At 36.3% G+C, this 14,256-nt stretch overlaps 1 protein-coding gene across 2 annotated transcripts in view; it reads right to left on the reverse strand.

The window, feature by feature from the left end:
- SLC44A5 (solute carrier family 44 member 5) overlaps positions 1–14,256 on the reverse strand; it is a 181,204-nt gene that overhangs the window by 12,363 nt on the left and 154,585 nt on the right. For both annotated transcript variants that reach the window (XM_063298135.1, XM_063298134.1), the window contains exons 12-18: positions 13,076–13,175; positions 6,947–7,039; positions 4,812–4,899; positions 3,786–4,048; positions 2,181–2,275; positions 1,663–1,766; positions 685–758 (exon numbers count right to left, since the gene is read on the reverse strand). In XM_063298135.1, the coding sequence (XP_063154205.1) occupies positions 685–758; positions 1,663–1,766; positions 2,181–2,275; positions 3,786–4,048; positions 4,812–4,899; positions 6,947–7,039; positions 13,076–13,175 (817 nt within the window). The remainder of the gene's footprint in view (positions 1–684; positions 759–1,662; positions 1,767–2,180; positions 2,276–3,785; positions 4,049–4,811; positions 4,900–6,946; positions 7,040–13,075; positions 13,176–14,256) is intronic.

A 14,256-nucleotide genomic window follows, 5' to 3' on the forward strand; every position in this document is an offset into this window, starting at 1 on the left:
AGCTAGAAGTAGAGAAGAGCTGTATTTAGGCCTGCTAGAACTTGAGTACCGCTCTCTACACCATTAAGCCATGTCCCAGATTGAATGGAGAGCTGTACTTGTGGGACCTGCTTATGTGTTGCATTATTTACCCTGTTAGAAGTTCTTAGTACAAAACTCCTGACATGGGAATAGGCTTACTTGCCTCTTTTGTCTCCACCCCTTCTTCTTGGCCTCCACACCATGGCAAACTTCTGTTAATAGCAGAACAGCCCAAGAAGGTACAAACTGAAAACATTTTGATTTAATGCTTCTATATGTAACATTTTTTTAAATTACTCAAATAACTATATGTTTGGGGTGTAAACTACTGTATATCCTTTGTGTATCTAGAACTTGTTTAAAGCATTAGTCCATGCTTTAAAATTTCTCTCTCAAAAAATGTGCGAAACAGTTAAAAATGTGATCTAGCCTTTAAATTAACGTTCCTAAGCTGGCATTCTCTAGAAGCATTGCAATTGCAACTCCAAGAATTTCTGGACAGCATAGCCTTCAGCTAGGAATTCAGGGAATTATGGCTCAAAGTATCTAGAGGGTATCAGGTTAGGGAAGCAGCCTAAGACAACAGAGAATAATATGAATATTTAAAACATTTATCAAGCACATTTTTAGTGATGTGAGTATTATTGGATTATGCCTCCATACCTCACCACATTTCTCATGAGAAGAAAGAATGCATCCCTTGCTGAGGTGCAGAAGTTTTTACCATAGATTGCAATCTGCAAAACAGTAACAGCTGTTAACATATCTACATGTTATTAGAAGTCATTTGGAGAACCAATCATATAAAGAACAAACCAAAACTTCCTACTGGAGATTCCAGTCATTGCAAAAGAGCCAATACTTACAACAGTTAGCAGTGTCAAATATCCAAATATTCCTTGTATATCTCAAGAAAGCCCATAAGAATCAATGCATTTTTTTTTGGCAATACCAATGGAAATAATCAATCTTCCAATGTTTTAACTAAAACCAACCACATAACTTTACCATGTAGCCCAAGACAGTTTGAGACTCATTTGCTAGCTTTTATAACCCCAAATTTGTGATGTATTTTGTATCACTTAGCATGTATGTTCTGATAAAGAATACTTTGCCCTGCAGGCAGGATTCCTGAGTGGACCTTTAGTTATGCTTCAGGATCCAGATGTGTTTCTTGGTATCTTCTCAGTCAATACATGGAGGATAAAGCTCCAAATCCCTGAAATAATTCCTCTACCCTTCTGTTCATTGGCAGCCTATCTTAATTGGTCACACTCCTAGCCATTCTGACTAGGAGCTACAATAGCTACCAAACTGGATCACACCAGGCTAAGTTCTTGCCTATACACTTAATGATTGTAATTTGAAAGGTATATTACTATCCGATGAAATTCAGCAGAAATACTTACCACCTGGTCACTAAAGTTGTCTGAGATTTACTATGGACTAATTTCAATCATATGAAAATATCTTTTAGTACCCAGAAAGAAATATAAACATTTCAACCCAAAAATAGTTTAAATGCTATGGTTTAAACCATTATATTAAAAACCTGGAAAACTGCATTTGCCACACCAATTATAATTTGCTAGACATTACATAGAAGTGCACTGGAAAATGAGAGTGAAAAAAAATACATACCATGATGTAAGCATTTCTGTTGATAAATTTAAGGAATTTTTCCAAGCACCAAAAACAGCATTTGAGGCAGCAAAGCAAGAACTTAGCAAATACATTTTGTGAGCCTGCATGAAACAGAGAATACATTTCTTAACAATTACAAAATGCCAGTAAGATGCCAAATGAAAGATTTTTTTACTGGGCATGAAAATTGTAACTGAAGTATTCCAGGGGCTGAAGAAACATAAAGCTTTAAATATTTTGTATCATAGCTTGCTATAAAGGAACTGTGAGTGTTCACCAATGATCAGCAATCTTGATAAGGCAATATTCCCAATAATGGCTTGTGCTGTTAAGTACATTTTCCCAAAGAAACTCACAATCCCTTACATGGAAACACTGGAGCAAGATATGTGAGCCAATCATGGTTAGTCCTATATGTGTATAAATGCTTCCACAGAATATCTGTTTCGTATGAATGAGAAGGCATATTAGTGGACAAAATCCGAAAAGGCAAAGTATTATTCTATGAAACTCACCCTTAAGTTTGTGATCCAAATATTCCAGGATTACTCTAATTAGCTGGACCACCGCAAGAATTAAAGACCCAAACGCTAAAGAACCTGTATGATACCTAAGGAAAAAAAAATCAAATGTTACTCTTCAGGAACAGGTGTATTACTAGACCCAGCAGAGTTACAAAAAATGGTTAATATGGCCAATATTAACTTGAGAAAAATCCTAGTACAGGTAGTCCTTGCTTAACAACCACAATTGGGACCAGAATTTTGGTTGCTTTGTGAAGCAGTCATTAAGCAAATCCAACCCAATTTTACAACTTCTTTTGTGACAGTCGTTAAGCAAATCACTGCAGGCGTTAATGGAACCATGTGGTTGTTAAGCAAATCACGTGGTTCCCCATTGATTTTGCTTGCCAGAAGCCAGCCAGGAAGGTCAGAAATGACAATCACATGACCGCAGGACATTGCAATGGTCATAAATGTGAATCGGTTGCCAAGTGCCCAAATCGTGATCATGTGACCACGGGGATGCTGCAACAGCCGTAAGTGTGAGGGACGGTCATAAGTCAGTTTTCCCAGTACCACTGTAAGTCTGAACTGTCGCTAAACAAATGGTTGTAGAGTGAGGACTGCCTGTATGTAACATTATGGATTACATCAGGTATATTTTTAAAAAAATATGTACTGTATTTGTAGTTCTAATATACTGCTATTGCTAGGACCAAAAGGAAATTACAGCTACATTTAAAATATAGCTGTATGGAAACATTTAGGTACCAGTGGTCAAACTGTATGTTTCAACGAATGCCAAAGTAAATAGGAGCTGATACAAGCTCAGTATCATACAAAGTTAATACTACATTTTCTGTAAATGTGAATGCGTACTGACTATATATGTGCAGTTGTTAATGGATTTAAAAATAAGAAAATGGTGAATGCATCAGGTGCAGAAGTTTGGAAATCGACTTTGTAACTCCTTCTTTGCAGAAATAACTGTCCAAATATTTCCTGTAACCAGCTAAGAGTCAATTATTGCTTTTCAAACTTTTGCCCATCCCAAAACATAACTCCAGATCAATTACAAAGTGCTTAGAGAAAAAAGGGTAAAGCTTTAGATTGACCTTCAGGTCTCCAGACTTGAATATTATTGAAAATCTGTAGGAAGATCTCAAATATGCACCGTATTCAAAGAGTCCTGAGAATATTTCTGAGTTCTTCCTATAAAAAGTGGAAAAAGGGTCCAAAAGCAAGAATAGAAAAGCTCTTAGCTGATAGCTCAGCTGGCTATCAGAAACATTTGGAAGCTGTTATAGTAGTTCAGCCAAAGGAAGGGTTACAAAGTACTGTCTGAAAGGATTTCTAAACTTTTGAACCTGACATATTCACTGTTTTCTTATTCTGAATCTGTGAACAACTGTATACCGTACATAGTCAGAAGGCATTCCCATTTGCAGAAAGATCTCCTTTTCAACTTTGTACCATGTTGAAGTTGTGTCAGCATGACAGGTATATTCTGCAATGCAACCATTTTGAGTATAGCATTTATTCCTCCCACCCCTGCCTCCCTCCATGTCACGGAATATAGAGGCAGAGCTGAATTTAAACACAGTCCTAATGTCTTACCGTATTGCTCGTCCAAATGAAGAAAAGAGCGGGCAGGATGGAATGTCAGCCGGTTTTCGAAAGGCCCAGTAGTAAGAAGCAAAGGCACCAGCAAGGGTACATTGACCCAATGCGATTGCAAAATTGACCAGCCAGAGAAAGACAAACACATTGATAATTTGAAAGACTAAGATGTAGCGGTGGTATAGACTTTCTCCACCATAGAAAGCAAATGTACACTGGGCCCCTGGACATAGTTTGGTCACATTGGTAGTGTTGAAAGTCTGTTCAATGACAAAAGAAAAATCATCAGTCGGATATACTAAAATGTTTTAGTACAATATCAAACTATGGATCTTTCCAATGTTAGCCTAATGGACAGAGAACAACAGAGGGGAGTGTTCAGCTAATAATTGTGTAAGCACTAGTGAAACTCATGTGTACAACACCTGGGATAATGAAATAATGTATTGTGTAACATATTATAAAAACAGCTTGAAGCAGACTACATAAGCACAATCAAAATACTGGATCTGAAGTTGGTATAAAAATAAAAACAACTTCTGTAAGTGATGGAAACTTTGTTTTAGCAGAATGACAGGTCATTCAACCTGTTAAAATTTAAAAATCTCAACCGGTAATTACTTCATATGGCAAATGATTCTTACAAACCATCCTAAAGGCACACACCAGTTGGCACATATTAAGAAGTACTGTATCTTATCTCTGATTGTAGGTACTTCATAGGCTTCAGTAAATTTCTAGTATTTCAATGTTTCAGAAAGTTGCTAACAAAGCTAACAAAACAACTAATAGTGCAATCCTCTATATGTCTGCTCAATGCAATCCTCTCTGCATTTAGTGCAACTTACACCCAGTTACAGATTTTAGTGGACTGAAAAGGTTCATTTGTGCAAATCTGTTAGAAACAATGTGGGGAATTTTAAAATGTCAAAGTTTATACTGACATTATAAATACATAGGACACTAACTAATGAAGAGCTAGAACATATATGGGGTTTAAAAACAAACTGTATGCATGCTTACCTCTGGGTAACAGGTCAAATTTGCATACTTGCATAAACTTTGATTAGCCATGACTTTGTACACAGGTTCTCCTGATGTAGCCAGGAAACTTGATTTCATTGGGTTAAGTAAGAAACGGAATCAGATAGAGAGACACAGTATGTAACATTCTGTACCCAGAGGAAGAGTCCCAAAGAATACATTTAATTTCTGTTTGTTTTTTTAATGACTAGCACAGGATATGATAACCACAATATGCATGCATTTTCTAAAAACCTATTTGCCTGGTCTGCAAGTAATTCATGAGAGGTATAAAAACTGTTACCCTTTTACTTAATAACAAGGGCATCCCTGTAAGTAATTTTGGGCACCAGATGAAAAAGGAAACATATACAGTGTGGATGCTATGTGGAAAAATACTGAGAAAGTTCAGAAAAATAAATAAAAATATATTTCAAAATTTAAAAATAAGCCATCTAATATTCCAAGACATTTTTATCCAAATGTAAAGAGGTCACAACAGTGTGAAACTTGCATTTTCTATAGGGATTTCACCCACAATTAATCACCGAGAAGAGAAACACTGGGAAGGAATGTGGGTATGAAAGTAAGTAATTAAGAAAACATTGAAGAACGTGAGATATTAATGCGTAGTGAACTTTGTGGGGTTCTTTTCATTTATTTACTTGAACAAGTCAAATGTCCGTGATACTTCTCAAATCCTCTGCACTTTTGATGGCAAAAAAACCCCATCAATTCATGGTACCTGAATCAATTAAGGTGAGATTGAGATAGAGTTTTTCTTCCTATGCAACATGTAGCTCCCTCTGAAGGTTAAGACACTTCTTTAATTGTTTAGCAAAGAAGTATGATAAATTGGATATGCTTGAATTATGAAAATTTTGTATACATATGGAGTTTAAGATTGGTTAGTGAGTGTGTTAAGAGCACACTCTAAGGGATGCCATAGAATAAATGGAATGTTTAACAAATGGTTAACACTGAGCAGGGAATAAGACAAGCTTGTGTGATTCCCCTTGACTGTTTAATGTATTTAGGGATCACTATATAAGCAAAGCTTGTTAGAAGTGTGTTGGTTAGGAAGATGAATATATGTACAATTTGTATGCAGATGATGCCATATTCTTGACTGAGCATGCAAACGATTTCCAGCAAATGCAACAAACAGTATGGATCTGAACATTATTGAATCAACCACCAAAGTACTTAACTTTGACAAGGAGATTGTGATGAATGATTGCAAGTTATAGATAAATTGCAAAAAACTAGAGCAAGTATATTAAATTGAGTGCTGTGGCAATAAAGGCGGGATAAAAATAAAATAAATAAAATAAAATAAAATAAATAAAAACAATGGGAAATGGAAACATTTTAAGATGTGCAAATGCCAGTGAAAAGTAGTGGTATTGTGTCATCTACTGCAAGGAAAGATTGTTTGCTGGAAGAAGTGAAAACAACTGTGTAATAGCATGCTTTTACCCACTATGTTATATGTAACAGAGTCAGATATGTCAGGAGAAACAAAATTAAGCTGAATGCAGTGGGAATGGGTTACTTGAGAAATGTGTGTAGTAGCAAAAGAAAAAATAGGGTAAAAAATTAATGGGTGAAGAATACAAAAATGGATTGAATAGAAGAGTGAAAGAATGAAAGTATGAAAGAAGTATAAAAGAAGCTGGTCACAGAGAAAGAATGAATTAGGATTGAATTGCCAAACCAATATATGAAGGCAGAAATAATGGATCTAGAGGAAGGAGTAGAAAAAGAAGGTTGTAATTGGATGGCATTAATAAGACCCTCAAAAAGAAAGAGGTGAGAAGTCTACAGAATGAAAGGCAGTGCATGGAGTAATCTAAAAATTTGGTGGAAACAAAGATGGCTTGCTAGGGCAGAAGAGTATAGAAAGGTACAGTGAACGGTGTTATATAATACTTAGCAATGTTTCCTTTTTCTTGTTTCATTCCTTCCTTTTTAAATATTTACTATTTGTTACTTTTTTCTGCGTTCTATATAATGTTCCTAAAGGTAATAGTGTGATGGATATGTAGTGAACGCATGTATGTACCAAAAAAATGCTGACCTGGAGATGTGGAAATAACCTGTGGCCACTTACTCTTTGATAGAAAGAAGGATACACAGCTGTCACTGCCCAGTATGAAATGCAGATTGCGATAAGAATAAAGGTTATTATTGGATAGAATAATGTAGACATGATGTAGCCAATTGCCCTAAAAATAAATAAATAACAAGTTATTCAATTTGTCAGGCTGTGACTCAGCAGACTTTGTATGTAGCAGACCAAATTTCCACTGTGATTTCTGTCACCTGTGTAAGTTTTCATTACACAAATATGTGTAACATATGTCATCATAAAAGTGATGTAGATTCCCACAATGTCATATTCTGTGATTCAGAGGCCGTGACTGAGTAACAGACATCCTTCCCACCCATTAGTCCATTAACATGAAGTTCATGTAAACATTATTTCTTTAAGATTATTTTTTTGCCTATGTATGTGAAAAGTCCCCATAATAACTAATGCTTATTTCTTACTTCCTATGCCTTTTATCTCTTTATAATACAAGCTGTATAAAATTGGGTTGGTGATTATTGCCTTCCAAAATTTTCATTTTGTCCCAAGTTCTACCTCTTCCCCAATTCTTTCATTCATATTCTTCATTCTTCTTTAATATTTCTTTGATAAATATTTTTATCAATATTTTTAGATTATTTTAATGCCTTTTACAAAAATGCATGCTTTCCCCCCAATGCTCTAGCTTTTAGCATCAGCTTCAACATCCAGTTCACAGTTCTCTTGTTCTATCCACACCCATCCATTCAAGTTCATAGCAGATGTAAATGCTGAAGCTGACACAATCAAATTTATTTCCCTTAGCATCTTCATACTATAGAACCCCAGAAGTAGGAACTGTAGCTTTCCAGATGTTGCTGAATTATAAATCCTAGGAATCACAATGTGTTAAATCCTGGAAAGTGTACTTCAAGAACACAGTCTTTTCTTTCTCGGGTGTACATAAAGGCACAATGCATACTCAGTTTTTGTTGCCAATAAAGGAGACTCTGTGAAGGGAATGAAAATATTCAAATACAAAGGCATCTTACTTAGGGGAGAAAATGAAACTCAGTGAAATCCAACACCCATCTGTGAGTGCCATGGTAGAAGGTCAGAAGCAACACAGGAGTGGTATGGTTGGCATAGAAAGTTTTTGAGGTTAGTACTGCTTGTTTGTAAAAAGGGTAAACAAGAACGGAGATTTTCTTTGGTCCATGCATGGAGAAAAAACGTCCTATTTAAATAAAAGTTTAATATTTCTTTTCTCCTTTCTAGCAATCTCTTCTATGTAACATTTTATTGGTTCTTTCTACTCTTTCTCAATGTTTGTTTGTTTGTTTATTATTTCAATTTATATGACTGCCCATCTCAAATTCATGGCTCTGGGCAGCTAACAACTGTTAAAAACATCATAAAACACCACACTATGAAAACAACACACACAAATCAGCAGCTGAGGTAAAAGATCAGAACCACTACCAACAAATCAACATAACCATTGCACAGGCATTATCACACACCTGGATCCCCAAGCCTGGTGTCAAACCATGTTTTAAGGCCTTGCGAAAAGCCAGCAGCGTCAGGGCTAATCTTATCTCTGGGGAGAGGATATTCCAAAAGATAGGCACCATGACAGAAAAGGTTCTCTTCCTGGCCCTTGCCAGATGACATTCTCTAATAGACAGGACCCAGAGCATGCCTCTCCTGCCTGACCTAGTGGGTCAGGTAGACATAATTGGGGAGAGACAGTCCCTCAAAAAACCTGGCCCCATGCCATGAAACAATTTATAGGTCATTACCAGCACCTTGAAATGAACCCAGAAACATACTGGCAACCTATGCAGCTTGCAGAGCAGAGCTATAATGTACGCTGATCAAGCAGCACACGTATCTGCCCATGCTGCTGCATTCTGTACCAGATGTAACTTCCAGATGTTCTTCAAGGGCGGCTGCATGTAAAGCACATTGCAATAGTTCATTTAGAGGTGACCATGGCATCAGTGACTGTGAGCAGAGCCTCCTAGTCCAGGAATGGGTGCAATTGGTGCATGACATGATGTTGCACAAAGGCCTTCCTGTCCACTGCTGCCACCTGTTCCTCAAACAGGAGCTGCAAGTCCAGGAGGACCTCCAAATTGCTCATAGGTTCTGTTTGGGATAGTGCAACCCCATCCAGAACAAGAGATGGAAAGTCCCCAGAACTAGAGGACCCTAATACCTGAGGACCCTAACACCCAAAGCCACTCAGTCTTGCTAGGGTTGAACTGAAGCCTGTTGTTCTCCATGTTACACTGGCTTGGGCAGATACAATAGTTGTGGGTGGGTGGGATAGTGATTTTCCCCATATTCCCTTAAACTGAACCTTAGTAGATACTGGGAGTATTGATTTATAGGCCAGTTGACCTTGAAAATTATTGCTACACCTGGAGACTGGGCACAGCAGTATCTTAAAATATTCATCATAAGTTATCTAGAACATGGACATGCTGACTAGGAAATACAGGAACTAAAATCCAGCATATCTAGAGCCCATTAGGTTGGAAAAGATAGCAATATAGTTGTGATCAGTTTCAGCACTCTCTTCTGTGTTATTCTCATCTCTTCTCCAAAACCATTTTTCCTACTATAGACATAACCTGAATATAGATTATCATATGCAATATTTATATACAGCTATGTTACTACTTGATAATGTTATAAAACATGACTTTCTTCTTTATGTGATCATACTTACTATATAACTACCATTACAATGTTCATAGGTCTTCCCTAATGTGGGCAATGTACTCTGCACATATTTATAATTATTTCACATAATCCAAATATGAGCTAAAACATAAATTAAACCTTGCATTAAACATTAGTTCTATGTGGATTATTAATGTATTGTGCTAGAAACATCTTGACTGTTTTTTCAATCACTGAAGAACAGTGTAAGCTTATGCTACTTAAGAAATAATTAGTACAAATCAGTGCATTTCAGAATTTAATGATAGGTAGGCCTTAGTGAAGTCATAGACTGTTTACTATAATAAACTGCTTGTTAAATTCTAGGAATAGGTCACAACTGATTTATTGCTAATATAAACTGCCATTTCATTGAAGAAATAGTTAAACTAAGCTTGGAGAAAATGATTTAGCTTTCAGTCATTAGCCACATATTTTTCAAGACATTGATTATGGGTTACATTCTGTTGTGCTCACAATAAAGTGCAATGTTTCTTCACATGCATTATGCATAAATCTTGGAGAGTGTTGCCCTCCAATGATCTTTGATGTAATATACAGTACTGTAATGAAATATTATTTCTCACTAGAAGTTTATGAAGTTTCAGGACTGTTTCTGTTTGATAAATATTTCAATAAAAGCATCTTACTTTAGCAAGTAATTTTGAATTATAATGCAAAAAATAAATTATATGTTGCAGCATAATACTGCAATTAATGCTAACTTCAAATGAATAGCTTTAATGAAAAAATACATATTGAAACTGCAGAACTCCTTATCTTGTAGGGCAACATGTATTTTGACACTAGTGGTTTGAGAGTAGGTTAGTTCCAAGGTGTTGGAAGTCCTGGCAAATCCAGCATGTCTCATTAGTAGGTGAATTAGCATGTAAATTGAGTTGTCCCACAATGCAACTCTGAGGAAGCTGTTTGTTGCCACTCCCACTTCCTCTCTCTCTCTTCCTCCTCCTTCCACCCAGGGAGAAGCAAGCATGCTGCTCTGCTCTCCATTCATCAGGGCCATGTGCTCGGACCTTGATGAAGGATTCTGCCCCTTTCTTTCATGTAGCCCTTGGCAGCGAATAGGGCTGAGGGTTTAGGGCAAACTAAGTATTTAGAAAGAACAGAAGAACAAATGAACTTCATCTTTTCCACCAAGATGAATGTAACAGAACCAACAATAAAGTCAGTAAGATATTTTTTTACTTATCTTAACCTAATCTGTCTAAGCGTGTAATTCTTTATGCTTGGGAGGGCTGAAAGTCTAAGATCAATAACCTGTGTTTCTCTGATGTGCTCATTAAAGCTATTTTAAGATAATATTCTTTTTCTGAGTACAGCTTCTAAGCTGTGTTAAGCTGTGCTCCATTTCAGTGGTTCTAGCAGGCCACTAAAGTGGCTTCACAAGGAAGGGTAAGGGAACATATTCACATTCTTGCACAACTGTGATAAAATTGTTCGTTGAGAAATTTGGTTTTCAATAAGAAATTCAAGAATTCTGTGTGACTAGAAATTTGCTGCTGAGTAAACAGTGAGAGACGAGTCTGTGTAATCAGGGTTTGTCACTGTGTAAACTAGGAAAAATGCTACACATTCTAGAAAGGTCATAGAATACATTTAGCCAGGTCTAGCTGATGCATTTGCACAACTTGCTAAGTCTGAATGTACAAATACAAATGTGTGTGTGGGTGTGTTTCTCAATATAAAAATAAACACTTCTTTTATGAAAATAAATGTTCTGAGTGCAAGAAAATAGAACCTTAAAAAATATAACAAGATCAGTCAAATCAGTCAGTTATTCTAGAAACTTTCAGGAGATTCCACTGGATCACTTCCATTCCATGTTTTGGCGATTCTTCTCTGCGGACATTAGAATTTTATTCTTTTAATTGTATTGTTTTATTTGCTATGATGCTTCCAGGTGAGCACAGAACAATTGCTGAGAGTTTGATGACAACACTATAGAGATGATACCACACCACATATTTTTCTCTCAACTTCCCCCAAAACAGCAATCCTGATTATTGGCTCAATGAGTGATAACAATCTGAAACTCAATTTATACAAGGACACAGATAAGGCTGCTCTATGAAGATAGACCAGAGTATTTCAGATTGAAATAGTCTTGCCCTTACATTTATGTTTGGTACCATTTCAGGTAAAATGACCAAACTAATGATGTTGACTGATCCTTCTGTATAGATGCCTAATGTACATTTTTAATTATATATATGTGTGTGTGTATGTGTGTGTATAATATAAATATAATATAAAGTGGATAATCCAGTTCATAATTTTTTAAGCAAGACTCAGCATTCCTGCAGAATAACTCTGTTCACACTTAAGATAATCTACACTGTGAAAGGGAGTGTCTTGCTTCCTTCCTCCACCATACAACCTGACTGAATCTATGAACCAGAGCAAATAGTCTGAGATCTCTTTGACAGGCCTGCAGTTGCCATGGCTTTTTGCCAACTCTGCATATAATCCTACTTTTATGCAGGCACTCAAAACAAATGTTTTGTGCTAGTTTGTGTTAGCTTTGCTGATGGGAAGAGTAGAGATCGTTTCGTTCTCATAGGAAAGTTTCTCATAAGAAAGAAAAAAAGGACTGTTGATGGCTGGCTTTGGAAATGGGGTCTCGAAAAATTCTCAGAGACCACTCTGGGAAGAAGAAATGAGAGGAAGTGGAATGGCAGTAATGGCTGGCAACTAAAATGGATATAGACAGCACTGGCTAATTCAAAACTTAATTTTTAGATCGCTGTCTGGTGAACCTAAAATGGACAGAGCAGTGTTACACTGCTGAAGATTGACTGCTGGTTCAGGGGAATCATATGGAGGGTAGGGAATGATCCAGACAAGTGAGCTGAGGACCAGAAGAAGAAAAAGCACCACAGGGATGCGTCAAAGCAGAAAGCAGCTCTTAGAGGAGCTGAACTTGATGGAAGGTGAATAAAGGTTTTACCAGCCAGAATGAGAAAAACCAGCTGTCAGCTGGGCAGATAGAAAAAGCTGCCACCAATCTCTATAAGCCTTTCTTTATTTCTAAAATTAGGAAGTAAGCAGAGTAAGGAATAGAGTATTCCATAATACATTTAGCTCACATCGTAATCTGCAAAAATTGATGCTTACAGTTGTTTTAGGCTACAGGAAAAAAAATGCTCTTGCCTTGCAGTTTAAGCTGCCTATTGGCTAAGGCTTGGGAAAAGGAAGAAATTTGCAATGGATTGCAATGCACTTAGTTGCTTGCTTGCCAAGTAAGGCTAAGAAAATTAAACTGCTCATACTTCTCACTTTAATGTGCTTCTTAATAAAAGGGGGAAAAAACCTGAAGTGGTATCTCACCCTGAATTTCTAACAAAACCTAAAAATCTACACTTAGGTCACAATCTCTGCACTGATGGATGTGTGGAGTCTGTGTCCAGAATATTGCAAACACAAGAATGCTAATAATACTCACCGGCTACCTTCTTTCAAAAGGGCAATTGCAATCCGGATTCGATTTCTCAGAAATATTAACATCAGTATAATGACAACTTCCACTATACAAAGTAGTATCACTGAAAACAACAAAAAAATAAGGTTGTCAAAAAATAAGGTTGCCAACTTATATTAAAGCAACACACTGCCAGTTATAAGGGTTTCAGATTTCTCTTTCACAACTGCATCATATTCAGGATTCCAGTGAAATCAATCAAATGCTCCACATACCTAGATTTAGCCCCTAATTCATACTGTACACACTAAAACATGTATGCCATCAAGATTGTATTCTCTTGTCACAACTGTATTTATTTGTTTAGTTTTGTGTATGCTTTTATGACTAAAAGCAGCTTGAATTTCAGTTATTCTTAATGGATGTTCATGTTTGCCAAATTGAATGCATAACAAACAATTTTAAAGAAGTGTCACAGAATATCCATAACGTGATTTGACATTAACAGGAATGCAATGTCTATGTAAAATTTAGACAATTATGGTGCTCACTTCAAACTTTCCATCCATCTACCCACCCATCTCTAATTTTTTATGTACTAATATTTGCTAACTTATACTTCGTTGGAATTCCAGTAGGACTACTTTTGTCTAGATTCAGAAATTCTGCAAATGAGAAATAACACTGAAATCTCATGTCTTCTCGTTTGGTTTTCAGAAAACAGCAGAGTAAAAGCAACAAAGGGACAGTCCATTTCATCAGAGGCAAGAAAACTCACACTGAGTTTTATTGAATGTAATGGGGATTATTTCTAAGTTCTACACAGGGTTTCATTTTAAGTCTTGATCCACCAGACATGTTGGAATACAATAACTATCATCCCAGAACATAAGAAGACTAGGGAGACATTACAATTTGATTTTGCCTGCAGGCTCAATGAAATATAATACATGTAATGTATTTTTAAGAGACTTTTTTATTTATTTATATGGTACAATAAAATACCATATTTTGTATTATTTTGTTTCATGTTGTTTTTTATAATTTTCTCATAGATTGCTTGTGTTAGTATTCCCATCAGGCTTAGTAAATTGTACATCTAGTGCTCTAACTTTATATTCCAGTCAGCTTGTTTATACAGCCAGACATGTGTTCTCATTGATCCCACTCCCATCTTAACTGAAGAAAAGACTTCTACATATTCA

This window comes from Candoia aspera, chromosome 3 (genome assembly GCF_035149785.1).
Source record: "Candoia aspera isolate rCanAsp1 chromosome 3, rCanAsp1.hap2, whole genome shotgun sequence".
Classification (NCBI taxonomy): domain Eukaryota; kingdom Metazoa; phylum Chordata; class Lepidosauria; order Squamata; family Boidae; genus Candoia; species Candoia aspera.